This window comes from Sceloporus occidentalis, unplaced genomic scaffold, assembly GCF_023333645.1.
Source record: "Sceloporus occidentalis isolate IW3139 unplaced genomic scaffold, rSceOcc1.0.p SCAF_5, whole genome shotgun sequence".
NCBI lineage: Eukaryota > Metazoa > Chordata > Lepidosauria > Squamata > Phrynosomatidae > Sceloporus > Sceloporus occidentalis.
In genome coordinates this window covers 88,007,637-88,026,530 of record NW_028316985.1, presented here as the reverse complement: position 1 = coordinate 88,026,530, position 18,894 = coordinate 88,007,637, and the positions used below count along the sequence as shown (strand labels likewise).

At 40.1% G+C, this 18,894-nt stretch overlaps 1 protein-coding gene across 3 annotated transcripts in view; it reads right to left on the bottom strand.

Moving 5' to 3' along the window:
- ITPR2 (inositol 1,4,5-trisphosphate receptor type 2) overlaps nt 1–18,894 on the bottom strand; it is a 256,626-nt gene that overhangs the window by 174,203 nt on the left and 63,529 nt on the right. For all 3 annotated transcript variants that reach the window (XM_089524659.1, XM_089524661.1, XM_089524660.1), the window contains exons 10-15: nt 10,940–10,984; nt 8,236–8,384; nt 4,459–4,558; nt 3,787–3,947; nt 3,184–3,325; nt 1,698–1,859 (exon numbers count right to left, since the gene is read on the bottom strand). In XM_089524659.1, coding sequence (XP_089380785.1) covers nt 1,698–1,859; nt 3,184–3,325; nt 3,787–3,947; nt 4,459–4,558; nt 8,236–8,384; nt 10,940–10,984 — 759 coding nt within the window. The remainder of the gene's footprint in view (nt 1–1,697; nt 1,860–3,183; nt 3,326–3,786; nt 3,948–4,458; nt 4,559–8,235; nt 8,385–10,939; nt 10,985–18,894) is intronic.

Here is an 18,894-nt window from a genome sequence, read left to right as displayed (position 1 = left end):
ATAAACGCACATACTGTAAGATCCCTTATCACAGGCATATGGTTACTCTTGTAGCAACTGTAGGATTTTCCTGGGTGGTTCATTATATTGTGATTTCCTGCATGGCAGGGGGTTGGACTGGATGGTCCTTGTGGTCTCTTCCAACTCTATGATTCTATAATTCTATGTAGATATCCCAGTCCACTGGTCTTAGCTACAGATCAAAAGGAAAGTGAGATTTGGGAAAAGAGCCCAAAACAGCAGGGCTCTTTCAGATGGGTATGGAGAACTTTTGTGAGAGTGGGGGTACCTCTGCTAGAATATAGTGATGCCATCTTCCCACTCTCAGTCCCACTTCTTGTTTAAAGAGCCCTAGTGGCGCAGTGGTTAAATGACTGTACTGCAGCCATTCACTCGAAACCACAAGGTTGCGAGTTCAAGACCAGCAAAAGGGCCCAAGCTCGACTCAGGCTTGCATCTTTCCGAGGTCGCTAAAATGAGACTGTTGGGGGCAAATTAGCTTACTTGCTAATTAGCTTACTTGCTGTTCACTGCTATGGTCTTTGGAATAGCGGTATATAAATAAAACAAATTATTAATTATTATTATTATTAAAGATGTCAGCCATATAAAGTCAACAATAGCAACTAAAAAAACTACACACAATTAACAAGTTAACCAATTAGCAGCAAATCTCTCTCCCTGTGGGTCACACCAGAAAACAAGTCCATCTCAATTCATCAAGCAAGTTCATCAAGCATGACCTCTTCCTGAAAGTCTTTAATCCTGGGAAAATGGGAGGGGGCTGTTCTGAGCCCTGTACTGCCTCAGTAATGACCTCCATACACTAATTTCACCTTCCTTCTACTTCTTGACTCTTCTTGATGATTACATGCCCAAATACTAATACCCACACCATGCCACTTTCTGATTTCATAAAGTTCTTACATTTCCCTGAAGCCTTAGCACTATAGCTCCAGGCTCCAGGCTCTTCAGAATTTGTCATACACTCAACAGATTCTCTCTCTGTTCATTGAGGCTGTTCCAGCCAGAGCAGCTGTCATGGTACATGCTAGCTCTGGGAAGTGGAAAAGGGAGATGGGGAGGCAGTTAATTATGCCCTACACACTTCCCTTTCCTGGAGCCTGACAAGTCTCTCTCGCTCTCTGTGTGTGTGTGTGTGTGTTTGTGTGTGTAGGGATGCTCAGGAGACTAGCCTATTATCACAAAGTTTTTAAAAGAATTATGAAAAATTGTATTTGGTTCATGTGCTGCATGAATGTATTGTTTCTTTAAAAGGGTGAAAACTGCTCTTTACATAGGAAAAAATACTTCAAAACAGGATGCAGGCAAACCCAAAGCATCTTGTTATAAGCTAAACATTATCAGGATGGGGGGGGGGGGGTATCCTATGCATGGCAGCAAATACCACCACATCTACCCCATGTGAAAACCCCAAATTTCAAGTCATTCTAATCATGTCACAGAGGTGCCAGCTAGCCTTTTGCAGTGTCTCACATTACTGTATTAGAAGAATTTGGACTTGTTTGAGGATTATGAAATGAGAAACACACAGACTCACTGAATGTTAAAGTGGCTTTCATAATGTGGCATCTCACTCCCACAAATGCTGTCGCACTACCCTCCATGAAACCACCAAGCATCACCTTGTGTGCCGTAAACAATTATTCCTACTTATATATATAAAAAAGACCAACCTGATTTTTCCTATAGTCCTGCTGGGAATGCCGGAGGATTCTGTAACAAAGCCTCAGCATGTATTTGTATGGAGCATACCTCTGGTCACCCAGATCTTCAAGTCTCAGCATGGCCCCTTCTCCTGCTTTGTCTTTAAATGGAGCTTTTAAGATTCCAAATATCTGTATATATAAACACATACAATACAAAACCAAAGTGATGACTGAAGATGCAAACAAACACAGGGTCTTCTATTCAATTCAGCAAATACCATATCAAAGGATTACATGGAACCAGACAAAAGAGAAATGTTCACTTTCAGTACATGTAAGAAGCTAAACAAAGTGTGCACTATAAAGATAAAATGACAGATAATTTTCATTCCAGATGCATTTCCTCCTTTAGTAAGGTTCCTGGAGATTCTGATATTTGAGTCATCTACAGTCTTTAGTTGCTATGCTATTTTTCTAATATGGCCCTTCTCCAAGTATATGGGTTGCCCTCCCACTGCACATAGCAAGACTCTTGTGGCAGCACTTATGAGACTGTGCATCATCTTTACCAAGTTTGTTTCTAGCCAATATTTATTCAGAGGTAGTTTGCACTGCCTTCCTCTGAATGTACCCTATAACATCTGGTACTCCCTGGAGTTCTTCCTTCCAAGCACTAACTAAACCTGATCCTGTTTAGATTCCCAGATCAGACAAGATCCAGTGCCTTCAGCGTATTTAGACAGAGTGCTATCTATATCACTCATCTTTGTTGACTACCATGTTGACTAGGGAACTCCGGGAAAATTCTGATCCAAAATCTTTTCCAATCTCTGCAAGCAATGATTAATAATTTTAGTACTACCACAGCAGTACTATTGGGAAACAACTGAAAAATAAAAATGAATATGCATATCTGTGAGTGAGACAGAACCCAATTCAAGTTCAGTGAAAAATATTTACCAAGTTTCTGTAACTATAAAAATTGGAAATGGGAGAGAAAGAAGAAAAAGAAGAAGCAACCAAGGTCATGTACTGCAATATATTTTTATAACACTCAAAGGGTGAGCAATCAGCAAAGGAGAAGAAAAAACACACACACTTGAAGGAACTTTTAAGATAGCCAACTAAGGGAGTAGAGAGAAAATACCATTGCCACAAAAATATGCAGCATGTAAAAGAGAAAATAATGTTTGTGTTTATTCTAATGAGAGAGAAAACAATGCTGTCAAAATAAATGAGAAGACAGCTAGGCCACTGTAATGCAATTGTCTCCATTTGTCTTGAACAGCTTCCATTTTATTCACACAATGATCTTTTTGACTTCATTCATGAAGCACCCCTCAGGACTGAAAATAAGGAAAATATTGTATATCTCTATCAGAACCTGTTCCATTTATTTTGTAGAATTTCACTTTGTCTTTCTGAGTTTAGAGAGACATTTTGTTCAAAGAACAACTACTTTTGCTGCACTGAAAAATATACTGCGTATACAATATTATTGTGAACAACATACCTGTGCCAATATATTCTGTTCCCTCATTAATTTTTGCCTTTCTCGGTTGGGCTTAATGACTACCACATCCAAAACCTCCTGACCATTATTGTGCACATCAGCAACGAAGAAAATGAGATCTTCCAACAGCTTGGTTACAAACCTAAGTTCAGTTGGGAGAAATGCAGTACAGTACATAATGATTAATAACTTCCACGTAACCTTGACCTCCAAATATACTGTTTTTCCCACGATCAGTTATAATTATTGTTGACAAAACTGTCTACACTTTTAAATACTAATGCACAACACAATTTTCAACAACACTTGTACCCATAAAAGACAAGTATGAATAGAGTTGCCACATCATAAGTACACTGCGGCTGCAGTCAGATGTATTGCCATACCACACTTTTGCGTTCTGTACTGTCACATATCTTTTACTTAAAAGCTGAACAAAATAAACAAGTAGTCTGTAACATTTTAGTCACCATAAATTCTAGTTACACATAAGTAGGCACAGATCAATTATAAAAGCATGTATAAGTTGAAATAATTAGCCTGAAAGCATTCTATCAAGGAAAGATGGGGAAGAGAAGAAGGGATAAGGAAGCAGTCACTGACCTCCTTTCATTTTGAGTTACAGAGCCATTTTCTAACTTTTTTACTGTTGATGCTAAAACTTTGTTGGCATCATTAGCAAAATCCAGATCTCTAACTTCAGACAGAGGCACAGACACAATAGCAAATGCTTCCTTGTCTTCTTTTGTTTGGCAGGTTCCAATCTGCAGTATTGGGGATGGCACATGGGAGAGAACATTCAAAATGCTGTTTATTAATTTTTTCCCTACTCATCCTACAGCTAGTAGCTCTTGGGTGTTTTTGTTTGTTGTTATAGCCTGCATTTCTCCTAGCAAAGGATTCAAGGTGGCCTTAGTAAAAACAGTACGGTACTGTACAGTAAAAACCCAAAGTCTTGCTCTCACTATATACTCTCTGTGTGTGTGTGTGTGTGTGTGTGTGTGTGTGTGTGTGTGTGTCAATTAACAAGAGCAAACAATTAAAGATACCAGAAGCTAAAACCGGCATCACAGGAGAATCTAGAAAAATCATAGAAAAAGCTGTTAAAAACACAACATAGCAGAAGGGGGATTTAAAAATCTGAGATCATTGAAAGGTCTTTGCCTTTTAATAAAACAGGGAAGAGCTAGTTAACCCAGGAACAGAGGCAATTCCATAACTGAAGGGCTACAATGCAAACAGTTCTCTGCAAAATTTATCTGTTTCCACATTTACCTTTAACATTACAGGTCTTTCTTCATCTTTGTCTATTGGAATACTGGTACTAGTGACCCACGTGTTTGTGCAAAGGTGTCTCAGTCGAACATATGAATTCCTGAAGGAGAATATAGACAAAGAACAGCTCAATAAAATTGACTGTAAATCCTTTGAACATACAATATAAAACTGCTGCAAAATAATTTACATAAACTGTAATCCCGCATGGATCCAGCATGGTTTGAATGCTGGACTACAACTCTGGAGATCACAATTTGCTTCTCTGTTTGAGCATAAAAACCCACTAGGTGATTTTAGGCAAGTGAAACCCCCCTCAGAAGAAACTTGCCAAGAAAACCCTATGATAACTTTAGAGTTGCCATATGTCAGAAATGACTTGGAGGCACACAACCACAATTTCACGCACAGACAGGATTTTCTATGGAAAACGCTACTTATACTTTATTTCAGAATAATTCTACTAAAATCCCATTGATGTTTTACAAAGAAGAGAAGCTGAAATCTTCTCCATGTGTATATTGTGTGGATTTGGGACTCGGTGCAGAACCCCAGACTGGGTTAGGATGGGAGTTGCACTTGTAAATATATGAGCTGAATCTATAGTGAATCTACACACTACACTTACAAATATTCCTCTGTGAGCCTTCCTCTTATTTTTTAATTGCATATAATAAGTGGAAAAATACAATTTTATGTCTGAAAATGTATGGATACGAGAGCTGGACATCAAATACTGCTTAGCAAAGCTCTAGGACACCTGTGTAATTGTTTAATCTGAACAAATGTTCCCCAAATTGTTCTGCTAAATATATATTAACTAACTGAAACACCTGCCAGATGAGGAAAGGCAATAGCTTAATCAGTGAAGGGTTTCAACATAGTTTATGCTGCAGGGCTCTGCTAGGTTCCTTCAAAAATAGTGGTGACTGGTGGCTCTGTTGTCTGTTGCTGGTTTTAACCTGAACATCTAAGGTGTAAACACCATTCCTAGCTTCAACCCCTTGGACCCCTTTCCAAGAGATTCACTGTCCCGATCCCATTGGAGCTTCTCATCACCACTGCTGAGCTGAAAGGAACAGCCAGCATAGTCACACAGTAAAGCAACCAGCAGACAATGGGTGCAACTTAACTTTCTATCTAGAAGGGCACGGAGGCTTTGTTCTCAGGTTAGCAAACACATAAAAAGAGGAAGAGGAAATATACTGTACTGGCCTTCTCCTCTTTTCTCTCTGCTCCCTTGCCCCTAGGTTCTTGGTCAGAAAGAGCTAATCTGTCACTTAAAGGCAAGCAAGTAGAGGTGGTGGTAGAAGGCTGTCATGGCATGTTCCATTAAGCCTACCACCCTTTGGCCTGCTGAACAACTTTTCTGGCAAGCTAGTCTTTTTTTCAAGACAAGGGTTATGGGCTCCACCAGACATGTATCTATGGGGAGGGGCAAAATGAGACTATTGCCCACCCAGATAAGAATTCCCCAATGAAATTTCCCACCAGTCTCAAACTTTCTAGCATTGCAGTAACTTATAACGTGAGCATTTAGAAACAGTTTAGGCATCCCCAAAACGGGGAGGCATGCAAAGGTACCACAAAAATGTGAATGCAAGAAATATAACAATACTAGGTGTGGATGATTTTCCAGGTCCTACTCTCTACAATGCTAGAAAATTGGAAATAAAGGAAAAATTCATTGGGGAGCAGAATATTTATTTGACGGGGCATCCCCCCCCCCCCAAAACAGCTAGGCCCATGAGCTATATATTCAGAGGTGATGATATACCTGGAATGCTTCATTTCTTAATTTGAGAAAGGGTGGACCTTGGACTGTCAGGTCATAAAGCATTACTGCATGCCTAGTTTCATTAGAGGCCTGTACCCCACTCTCCACATTTGGAGAACAGGATTGTACCCTATGTATTGGAGGCACACATTTTGAGTTGGCTTGGTAATCAATGATCTAGGAACTGGTGAGGCTCAACTCTTTTACTTCTTAATCCTAATGGATAAAATGTTTGTGGGGGCAGCAGGGAGGAGGCATTGACAGAGAAAAATGAGGAAAAAGCAACGAGTATGTTTATATTTGTAAAAAAATATCTCTCGCCACTAGACTATGACATCAACATTGTATCCCAGTACAACACAAAGTCTGGCAGCATTTGAAAGAGGTACATACATACTTTCTGCCAACGACTTTTCAAAATGCATTATTCCTTGGAAAGGAAATGCTGGAAGCTTTCCCCACCAGTTCCCAACATTATATCAATGGCTGACACTGATGATCAGATTTTTGTCCCACTGCTCAGTGTCCCACCCAACAGAAGAAGAAAACAAAACAAAACAGACCAATGCTGGTGTCACCCAGCAACTAGTTACACGTACCACACGTAACCAAAACCTGGCTCCCAGTCAAGAGAAGAAACAATGAAAATAGGTAAATTATTCAACTGAAGTCAGCCAAGCAATATAGATAAAGTCTCCAGAAGTCATAGGTTTTTGAAAGTCTGCCCCAGCAAGTTTTATTATTATTATATTACTATTATTATATTTATTTATATGCTGCTTTCTCCCCAAAAAAATGGGGCTCAAAGTGGCTTACAATTTAAAAGAATACAGTTCAAAAATTACAAAAGTGAGAATTAAAGTGAGCAGTGTTCATCACGGCTTCTACTGTTCTGTTCTACATTCCTGTTGTTTTTATTGTGCCACTGCAGCATTTCAATGGTTAACACCATGGATTCCTATTAATCAAGATTCAGTATCTTCATACCTCTCCACATCTCTCTCTCTCGCTCTCTCAGTCTCACACACATGCACGCACACATTTATGCATTGGTCCAAGGCTTTCCAGGCAGAGGATAGAATGGTGCAATGGACTGTGTAAGAATCATGCCAATGTTACTGCATTAAATTGTTTTTTCTTTATTTTCTTCTTCTTCTTGAAGGCTCCACCTGTTATTGCCCCCACTGCCAGCCACTCCACTAGGCTGCAGCAGAGGGAAATCAAGTGGGAGACAAAGCCGTTCCACCAGTAACTGAAGGACTACTTGCTGTTTTCTTCTTTCCTTTCCTTTTTTCTTTTCACTTTATCCAACCGAAAGCCTTTGAGCAGGGAACATCATCTTTTTTTCTAACCAACTGGATGCAAACCACTCTGAGAGCCCTCTTGGCTTAGGAATGGGATAAAAAATACTATAAAGAAATTGTCTGGAGTAGCTCTGTTTAAACACAGGATGCCAAATAGCTTGTGCTAATGCATGCAGAAGTTTTCAGGTCACTACTTTGGGTTGATCAGAGTGTTGAGTTTCACATTAGTACTCCTCTCATTAAACTATGGGCATTTAAGAAACACTATGTCACACATAAAAGCAATTACTCTTGGATAATATCCAACACTGGCCAGTGGCTAATATGGATGAAATGCTTTAAAAACAACTGGTATAATTTGAAAGACTTGACTTAGTAACTTAATACCATCCCCCACCTAACCCTTGTTCTGATATATAGTCATCATGACACAACATTCATCTATGAAAATCTTGTTAATTTTATAGACAATTTCATCACTGTTTCATAAATTTCCTGTTTGCCTGTCCACTATCTCTGATGTCTCTTTAAGAAATATAACAAACACAAAATTGACTCCCCCTCACTTCCTTTTCTAGTAAAATCCCTATTGGAATAATTCTGTGCAGAAATACTCATGTGTGTTTGTGGGTGCTTGCGCACGCATGTGTGCATGTGTGTACATGCAAATATAATTTTTTATATATGCAACATTACCTTGGAACCAGGCAGTCAGCTCGCTGAAGAGTGGTCGCATCCAGTTCAAAAAGAGAAGCAATGTCATTTCCATGTGGCACAGACACCAAAGTATACATAATCTTCTCCCCTGCCTTCTTTTTCGAAGTAAGAAGTTCATTGTCTTTTTGCTGATGAGAGACAAAGATTATCTGGTTTACACAGGATACTACAGTAAGCCCTAAAATGATTTCTGGAAAGCTTACAACAATGGAATTTAGCCTTCTTTTCTCGTAGGTAACACAGAAGGAGCAATTTGCCTCAGGAATGCTGGGAGCCAAGCTCCCTTTACGACACAACAGGTCATAGGCCAATGAAAAGACACTCAGCATATGATACGACCAAACCTGCCGAGTGTTCAACAGAGCCCTTCAAACCGGCTTGTCAACTAAAAAGCACTTGTTTTAAATGAGGACAAAGATAGAGGACAAAGTATGGAACGGATGTGGGAACATCACAGAATAATTTGTTCCTTTCTCGCCACCACTCCCAAGGACATTCTCCCTGGCAGAAGGGACTGGCTGGGACAGGTGCTCCATTCACATCAGTCCTATACTCCTCACTGCTGAGCTGATGCAAATGAACAATCAGAAACCTCCTATTAAAATTTTCAACATGATGCACAATGTCTGCTGGATGCAGACTGTCCTCAGATCAAAATACAAATACAGGTCGTAGGCCTGTGTACATTATGGTAAATTGACTCACACAGAGAAGACACATGGCACAGCCTTCCTGGGACAATATAATTTTATATTGCTATGGGCAGGGGCTCTTCAGTTAATGAAACAATGACAACTATTACAGCCTACTTACAGAAAGACAGAATATTACAACAAAGGACTGTAACTCAATTATGTGCTTCTCTTCCATGTGCAGTAATCCATTAACCTCTCCCTCTCCCTGCCCTCTTTATCTCTTTCTCTGTCTTTCCTTCTTTTTAAGATTGGAGATGCATGCAAATATATTATTTCCTCACCAAAAATCTAAAGTGGTATAAGTCTATGTGGTTTCCCAGTATGCAGCTAGATTTACAACAAAGTACAGCAGATAATGCAAATTCATTCCTTTAATATGAGAAGTATAATACCTCAGGTACACCACACATAGACCTGACGTTCTTTGGCCTGTTACAGACTGCCAAAATAAAGCTGCTTCGGGTCTCTTTGGAGGTTTGCTATTTAAATGATGCATGCATCCTAAGAATCTTAGGACCCATGCATCATTTAAATAGCTTACCTCCAAAGAGACCTGAAGCAGCTTCATTTTGGCAGTCTGTAACAGGCCTTTGTCTGCATGAATACATCAGGCTACAGTGCTGCTGAAATTAAAGTTAAGAGACACCGGAATTTCAAAAATGTCTGCTAAATCAAGCATCATCTAGTATCTTTGGGTTAAAACTCCTTCAGCAGGTGCTCACAAAGCAGCAATCACATGCATGAATTAACAGAGCTCAGGGACCAGTTGATTAGATGAGCTCTTTTACTTTCCCTTGTTTCTTTTTTAAAAGTCTGCGCAAACAGCAAGCAGAGCAAATTAATGGGCACTCTCTTTCCTGAATGTTACAAGAGCATAGCTGGCAGCAAAGCAGTGGGCCCCCTGTAACACCTTTCCATGTTGACTCATTTGTGAGTCATCATATTTTCTGGTGAGTCATCGTATTTTTCAGAGACCTCACATTGCAAAATTTGCTGAGTGGAGGGGGTGGAGAAGATGGGGACATTGTGTAAGAAACAATATATACAATCCCTGAGCTGATCCAGGCCGGTGTTCATCTACAGAATAATAAATAATCATGTTAATGCTCCAGAAGTTGTGCGTGCACATGCATGTGAGTTTCTCCTTCCCCTTTGGAAAACCTTGAGTGGTTTGACTACTGCATTGTGTCAGTCTACACATGCATACATCTGCTGCCTGTTTAAAGCACAGAGGATGTTTTTCTATTAATATTTGTTTCTCTGACTTTATCGTCAAGTTAGTTCCCAGCTGAGTCTTCAAACAAACAGAAAGACGGCAGCACTAGCATTACATAGATTGAATGTTTAATTAGAGCATGTATTTGGCAAGCTGCTTACAACACAAAGGTGTATGGAAGATGATTTCCTTTGGACTTAAGGGTCTCAGCAGCCAAGCCTGGGGCCTGGGATGTATTTCTCTTTTTTTCTCATTTGTATTTGATTTTTAAAGCAAGGAAAGAACAGAACTCAACTTACGCTGTTGACAGAATTTGTCTGGTACAAGTATCAACAAAGACTTTTCACAGTTTCCTATTGCCCAATATTTCATGGATGAAAATCAGGACATATGTGGACAAGCAATACCAGAATATGATGAAGATAGCAAAATTACTCTACTCAATGGGACATGGGATATGGACCCTCCTATAGTGGCTTCTCAGGTCTGGAATTCCTTTCCAAAAGAGATCCACCCAAAAGTACATATAAATAGGCTAATTCTGCTGAGAGGTGACGTTGTCCTCTTTATTCAAAGTTGCTTGCATGACCATGGATTTAAAAATAAATGAATCATAAAAACAAAAATTGCTTAGCATTTCTAAACTCCTACTTCAGTAAAAGATATATATATAATGCCATTTGTTTCAAGAGCACAAATGTCAAACACTCTTTCTAAACAGACATGTTTAGGGAATATTTCATCACTTAATATATAAAGTAGTTGCACTTACCACAGCCTTTTCTCCACTACTGCCATCTGGATAGTGTGGATTAAGCTGCAAAAACAAAGCACTTTCTTGACATTTTGATGAGGATTTTTTAAAACGTAATTTTTAAATTGATATGGGTCTGAAATCTAGAAGGTGGTCCATATGCATCCAAGATATTCATCCCTTCCTTTTTTTCCACAAACCCATTTAGCCTCCAGCCCCCTCTGGTATGAACACAGTGATGGCACTTCACACCATTGCTGCAGAACAAACCTTTCCTTACCCTGCTCAAGCCACTAGCTCAGTGGTTCTCAACCTTCCTAATGCTGTGACCCTTTAATACACTTCTTCATGTTGTGGTGACCCCCAACCATAAAATCGGGTCCTAAGACTATTGGAACTATGTGTTTTCTGATGGTCTTAGGCGACCCATGTGAAAGGGTTGTTCGAACCCCAAAGGGGTCGCGACCCACCGGTTGGGAACTGCTGCACTAGCTGCCTGTGCCCTTTGCCCAAAGGAAGCTGGATCTGAATCATGAGGGGCATTGTTCACAACATACTACCACCACCAAGCTGATAAAACCCTCATCCTTCCTACAGAAAAGCATCTCAAGATCCTAGACATGATCTTTATTAAACCATATATGTCTGAGATATTGTAAAGAGTGTTATCCTAGTATTATTATAGCTATATATGAGTCAGTTTGAACACTACTTTGAAACAAATTCTGATTAAGGGGTATTCCTCTCCTCTCCCATGAGCAATACAATAGCCTGTTTGGTCACTCACCTGTTGTACCATAAAATGGAGGTTATGAAACCATGGGTAAATACTGTGACTACTGTGAGATATAAAAATCTACTTTCCAATTTGTTGAGCCAAAGACAAGAAGGACTTAAGAAAACAATCAAACAAATAATCAGGTGAAAGCATAATACGCCATATTTATTTGAAAACAATCATCAATTCTGCAGAATAGGGTGCAATCAATCTATCAGCCAAAGTAAGCAGAGAGAGAGAGCACGAGTTTACAAAGAGTTCGCCTTTTATTTATACAGTTCTTTATATCATCATTTTTTTCATCATATTTTTATTGGCCAGATCAAAACATGTGATTAATCTTAAGACCTCCTTTACATGTATGTAACATCACCACCCATATCACATATCTCATGACCATTCAAATTAGTCATTATAGATTCATAGGTGTGATCTAATATTCATCACCCCCTATTATGCATGCTCAGTTAGAAATTTTTGTGACCTTTCATTAATGCTTGGTAGTGTGTAAGAGTTAATATGTAGTTTAGAAGGAGGTCTTTTTGGGTCTGTTTTCTGCTGTAGGATCAGGTCTGAAGGTCTGATGTTACAGGACAATAGATTTTGATTGAAAATTAGAAGGAACTTATTGAGAGTAAAAGCAGTTTGGCAACTGAACCAATGGCTTAGAGAGGTGGTGGAGTCTTCTCTGTATGTCTTCAAAAAGAGGCTAAAGAGCTACCTGCTATGAATGCTTTAGTTTAGCTGGAGATCCTGCACTGAACAAGGGATTGAACTGGATGGTCCATGAGGCCCCTTCCAACTCCATGATTCTGTGACTCAAGACAACCATTTTGCAGTCATACCTACAGTGTTTTTTTTCTTAAATCCAATGTGCTGACAAGCCACTAAAGTTTGGCAACCCGCTGCCAAAGAGTAGTCCCCAAGCATAATTTTGAAACAGTTTCAACCAAGCACAACACTGTAACATCCAGCTCCAAACCAATTAAGTGACAGAGAAAGATAGCATAGCCACCAACACATTCAGCATAACAAATGGAAATGCACTTCCTCTTTCTAGTTTCCACTACAGGTCTGCCAGGGATACATAGCCTTGCATGCTAACATCAGGAGGCAGGATTTAGTTGCTCTCTGACACAGTTTCCTCAATCACTTTATCCTACTCCTTCTTCTGTCAATGGCGGGTTATAGACCACCGCTTTGAGGCGGTCTGCCGCCGCTGCCGTTTGCTCCGTGCGGGAGCTGCAGCAGCCACACCGCACGGCTCCCGCACGGACCGAAAAAGAAGCTCCAAAATGGAGCTTCTTCTTGCGCTGCCTCTGTGACGTCGCGAGGTGCCAGGGGCGCATTCGCGGCGTCACAGATACCGCGACACGTTCGGACACATAGCGTCCGATACGTAAAGATGGCGCCGGCCGTGTGGAACGGCCGGCACCATATTGTACAGACAGAGTCCGTATTAGAGCCAGGGGCGTCTAGAAGAGACGCAGAGACGCCCCTTTTTTAAAATGGGACGTCCTGCGGACGTTCCAAGTGCCGGTCTGTAACCGGCCCTTGTTCCCCTGCTTTCTATTGCTTTTGCCACTAACTGCATGGCTGAACAGAGAAACCTCTCAGGTCCCAGGACTGAAGCGACTTCAATTCTTTCTTTTTAAATTCAAAGCCAAGTCCGTCTCACTGTACCTACTTTTACATCCTTACTAAAGAAGACTTCATTGCCTTTATTCAGCTAAAATTCTGAAGGGAGTATGGACTGATTATTGTTCTAATTCTGCTTGACAACTATTTAATCTGCTAAAGAGACAAAATAAATTAAATATCTCTCAAATTCTAGTAAGGTCAACAAAGGCAACAAAAGCATATTTAGGTCCAAAGCCATTATAGAATTCTAACTATAATGTGATGGAGAAGTTGTAATATCCAAGACCACCTTGACAGAGGTCACCAACATCCACCTTACACCAAAAAAATGGAAATTGGCTGATAATTATAATTATCCAAAAGAGCAGAGGAATCAAAAGAGCTTTTCCCAGCAACAGTCTCACATGAGCCTCCATCAAACATTGTCCTCCCCCAAGGAGAAAAGTACCACCTCCTCTCCCCATTTAATCAATTCATTTCCAGCAGTTTTAAGTGGCCAGTATGGGCAAGGCAAGGGCCAAAGTTACTTGAAGGTGGTTTCAAACTACTAAGGAATTTCTCCATACCCTTCATTAGCATGAACAAATGTAAAGATATGAATCTGGTGGAGCTTCAGATTGGTAAAACGTCTAATATATGTACCTCAGGATGGAGGAACTAATAATATTTTCCATCCAGGCACATCTATGGACTCAGAAGTATGCCAGATGTCTACAAAGGATTTTCCTGTCACCAGGACTGATGATTTTGTTAGTCCCAGTCTGCCTCTGGAATAGAGGAATGATATGAACAATTGTGATGCAGTTACTCCCAAATATACAACACATGCTTCTACTTCCAGGAAACTAATCAGCTCTCTGGGTTTATATAGCACTAGGTGCAATGAAATACAGATATTTTCCAGATACAGTTCCTCATATCCATAATGACCTGGACTTTAGGATAGTTCTTGTGTCACTGAAACCTGCTAAAATATGTGCATGTTCTTTCATGACAGATCTATGAAAGTATAGTTACACTGAACTCCTTCTGCCAGATTATCACCATCCCATCCAAACATGATAATTTTTGGATGTCTAACGTTCCTGCCTTTGGCACAGCACTATGCTTCCCAACTAGGCCACCATACCTTTTAGTGATTACACAGCCAAACATGTGGTCTGAGAAGATAAATAGATAAGATGCTGGCTCATGGATCAGACTGAGCATTTTTCTGCAACCTCTGAAGTGTGAAGTAAAAGTATCCCCATTATAGTCAGTTTCCTCTTTTCCCCCCACTCCTTAGACAGCACTCAATATGAGAGAAACCAAGTATTCATCCCTCCCACACACACACCCAGTAATACATGGAATGATGAAAAACACTTCATATAGCTGAAATACATGTCTTTTGCTGCTTCTTGAGATACTGTGGGTCTTTGGTATCCACTTGGGTCCAGGAAAGCTGCTTCAGGTCACTTTGGAAGTATGCTATTTAAAGGACTGGAGCACAGCTTTGGTGCAGCTTCTGGCCTCTTAAGATGCATGTGCCATTTAAACAGCATACCTCCAAAGTGACCCAAAGCAGCTTTATTTTGGTCTGTCTGTTTGGGCCCTAAATCATCTCGTTCTGCATGTTGCACGATCCCTCTTAAGCATATGTTCAGGTGTTTCTCTTGATTTCCCAGGATTTCAATCTTGTTTTGGGGGTAATCATTTACCTGCTCTAGTTTCTGTATTCTGTCTTCATGTAAAGCAACTAAAGCAGCTGTGTCTCCTTAGTATGGTGTGGTGATGAATCGACTGGCTAAAGCTATCCCAGCTTCAATGGACACCAGATTCCATACAAACCTGGAAGACTAATGAGTTGATCCATCCCTACTACTATTTGGGTGATCTGCAGCACTGCAGCTTCCTAGCAAATATCCCTTTAATTGAAATGCAAAGAGGCTCTTGATTTGACAAGGAAAAACTAGATCCCACACCTAGGAGAAGTTTCTGAAATTACACATTTACTCTAACAAATTCCAAAGCAAATTCCTTGCATGTCCACTTGTCATTGTCTTTCAGACTCTGACACAGACAAAAGGCTTGCACAAATTCACATTTCAGCATAACTCTATTAGTGTAAATGAAATGAATGCAGCTGCAACACATGATGGGATATCATGAAAATGTCTAGCCTAGCAGAATGAACACATATCATTCGTCCATTCTGAAATTGTTTGCTTATATTGGTCAGTCATCACTCTGTGTTTGTGTGTGTGTATCACTGGCTCTAGGAATCAATAGGAAAATATTACAGAAGGAATGAAAGAAGTGCACTGAAAAATGTTTCCACTGCATTTGAGGCTCTCCCACAAATGCATCAGCACTCAGTCAAAAGGACAAAGGCATAACTTTTGGAGAGGGGAAAAATCAAAGCCTTTCATCTTCATTACGCTGGTTTTGTTCACTGCTAATAGCACACTGATTAGCTTTCAGCAAGTTGAAAGAACTTAGCACATAGTCAAAACTTTCATAGCTGCTGCTATATTAACCCCCTAGGAACATATTTGTTATCTCCACATTGAAAATCAATCTTTGCTCGTGTCAGTGAGCTGGTGTAGAAACTGGGAGCTACTAGAAATTATTAGCCTACATTCCACTTTCAACTATTAACTCACCAAATGGCAAGCCACTATAAATCAGCTTCACGATACTCTTATAATATGTGCTTGATGCTTGTTAGATTGTATACAAAAGTAATTTCAACACCCTAAAGCTTGGGCTGGCAAAAATAGGTCGGTCCAGTGTCTAGTGGGCCTTCTAGTGCTTGCTGATTGCTGAAATTAATCTTGCAAAGAATGCTGGACTAGATGAACCTCAGCCTGATCCACCAAGACATGTAGCCTTTAAGCAAGGGTGGATACTTGGGAACTCTGAGCACAGATTAGTTAAGACAGCCTCTATATGCATTCTTGCTTTGTACCTTTAAAACACATCACTGGATTACAGGAATTCTGATTAATAAAGGTGGGGAGACCACACAACCAGCAAGCCAGCACTGTTCTAAAGTGTAATGGAAATGCTAATTAAGAATATTAGTTTTTTGGTCAATAATAAGAAAATTCTTCAGTAAGTATGCTGGGTTAAATCCAATTGTTAGTCCCCACTGGAATAGAGTCGTTGAACTCATGAGAACTTGATAAACCAATATATCTGAATTCTGTAAAATTAATGGGTCTGTTCCAGGTAGAAATAACAAAAGAAAAGTTAGTTAGGTCCAGTACATACCTCTGAAAAAGGCTGGACTGCATGTGGCCTGTTTCTCTCCAGAGGAACACCGCAGCAGCCAAACTGCATGGCGTCCCTCCAGAGTAAAAAGAACCTGGAAAAACCAGGTTCTTTTTACAGCACTTGGTGCATGTCATGAGTGCACCATTGGCATGCTGTGACATATGCGACGCACAGCGACATGTATACACTGCGCATCCCTTACGTCAAGATAGTGGTGCCCATGTGGAAGGACGCCTCCATGATGCCACCGCTGTGCCGTGCTAAAGTTAGGGACTGTGCAGTTGGTGTATGGTCCCTAACCCTAGTATCGGCGGTGCCATGCCACTTCGGGACCATCTATCCCAGGCCTTAGTTAGTTGGTTTATATGTCCTTTCTTCCAGGACAGGACCCAACTTGGCTTCTAAAATAACAGATTTAAAATGTTTGCAAAAAAGTTTTTTAAACAATTTGAAATCACCAGATTAAAACACTATAAAACCTTTTTAAATCATACAAAAGTTAAAAATAGATAAACATAGCCAAAGATTTGCTAAAATAACACCATATTTGTGCCAAATTTATGCCTTGGAGACAGAATCCAAGGTACTGAAAGACCAAATGGTCCTGGAATGGCTTTAAAATGGATTTGGATTCACTCTGAAGTAGTTCATGTTACTTTCAAGCAGTTTTACAAGATGGTAACACTAGGGTGTGAATGGGAGCAATAGGCCTGCATTTCCAGGCAGAGAGGATTAGCACACAAGATCACCCGGACCTTTTATTCAAATTTGATTCAGCAAATCTATTCTAGTTGACACTAGCAACTCCATTTAGGCCAACAACTCCTTTTAGCCTCAATGCAACAATAAACCAGTGTACTGAGGTTTTACCAAAAAGTGAAGACCAGCAGAAATATTCACAGGAAAGTGGAAGAATCTGGGGAAAGGGTCTTGTAAACCTGCCCAATTTCTTAAATGTGTTTTAACTATTCTAAAGAATAAATCAATAAGTATTCGATACAGTCTGTCATTGAGGACTAGGATGTATTGTCTTGGAAGAGTTTGGGGGCTGGCAGATTAAATCTGGGAAATGCTGTCCGTTATTACTATATTTTATTGACAGCCTGCCTTTTATTATAGTCGTTCTCAAACTGTTGGACCTCCAGATTTTTCAAACGTCAACTACTAGAATTCCTGATCACTGTTCATGCTGGCAGGGACTTCTAAAGTCCAAAACATCTGAAGGTCCAAAGTTTGAGAACCAGTGCTCCATGACACTCAGGTGGCACTCATAGGGATTTCCAGGTTGACTGTAGGCTGTCTAGCTTAGGTTGTTGCACTATGTTTGTTCAGGTCTATGCTGCTGGATCCTGTTGCTGGTTGGTTTATTCCCTCCACCCTCATTTTTGTTTCATGGTTTTATGTATCACTGTTACAGCTGTAACAATTCAACACTATTTCTCATTATATTTATTTTTGGTAAAGTGAAAATCAGCGCAGTATAGAGTGTCAAGTCTCCACTAAGGTGTGAAAGTCACTGAGTGCCTGCAGTCTAGCCACTCATTCATTCACCCTGATCTACCTCACAGGGGCTACATCCACACTGTAGAAATAATCCAGTTTGACACAGCTTTAACTGCCATGGCTCGATATTAGAGAATTCTGGGAATTGTAGTTTGTTGTGGCACCAAAGCTCTCTGACAGAGAAGGCTAAACTACAATTCTCAGACTTCCACAGCACTGAGCCAAGGCAGTTAAAGTGGCGTCAACCTGGATGCAGCCTATGTTGTTGTGATGATACAGTGAGGAAGATGAGATGAACTGCCTTGAGTTCCTTTGAGAAAAAGTGGGATATAAATGCAACAGACGAATAAAGAAGGTACATCATCTATGTAAACAGAATGGTGGGTTACACTTGCAAAATCAAGAATGGCCAACTCTCCTTTTTCTTGTCTTAACATGATGTACATATCTCTTTAACATCTTCCTGGCAGAGAGGACTAAACTACATGGATTGTGTTAGAATCTGGCAGTCTTGTTCCTGCTCCCTTTGATCCTACAGTCCAGGAGATAAATTTTTTATCAGGTTTCTGAGATAAATTTTAGTATGCTGAGGTGGGTGTCTGGGAGGTGTTTTAATGTTAACTTAAACAAAGGGCTCTTTCTAAGGCAAACTCTGGAATTCCAAGTTAACAATGCCATGAAAGTATATCACAAAAAGAAACCAGTGGTTCTGGTCTCTCTGATATTTCTGCCTAATTCACCTTTAGGCCTCATACAGGGTCTGTATAGACAGGCCAAAATAAAGCTGCTTTGG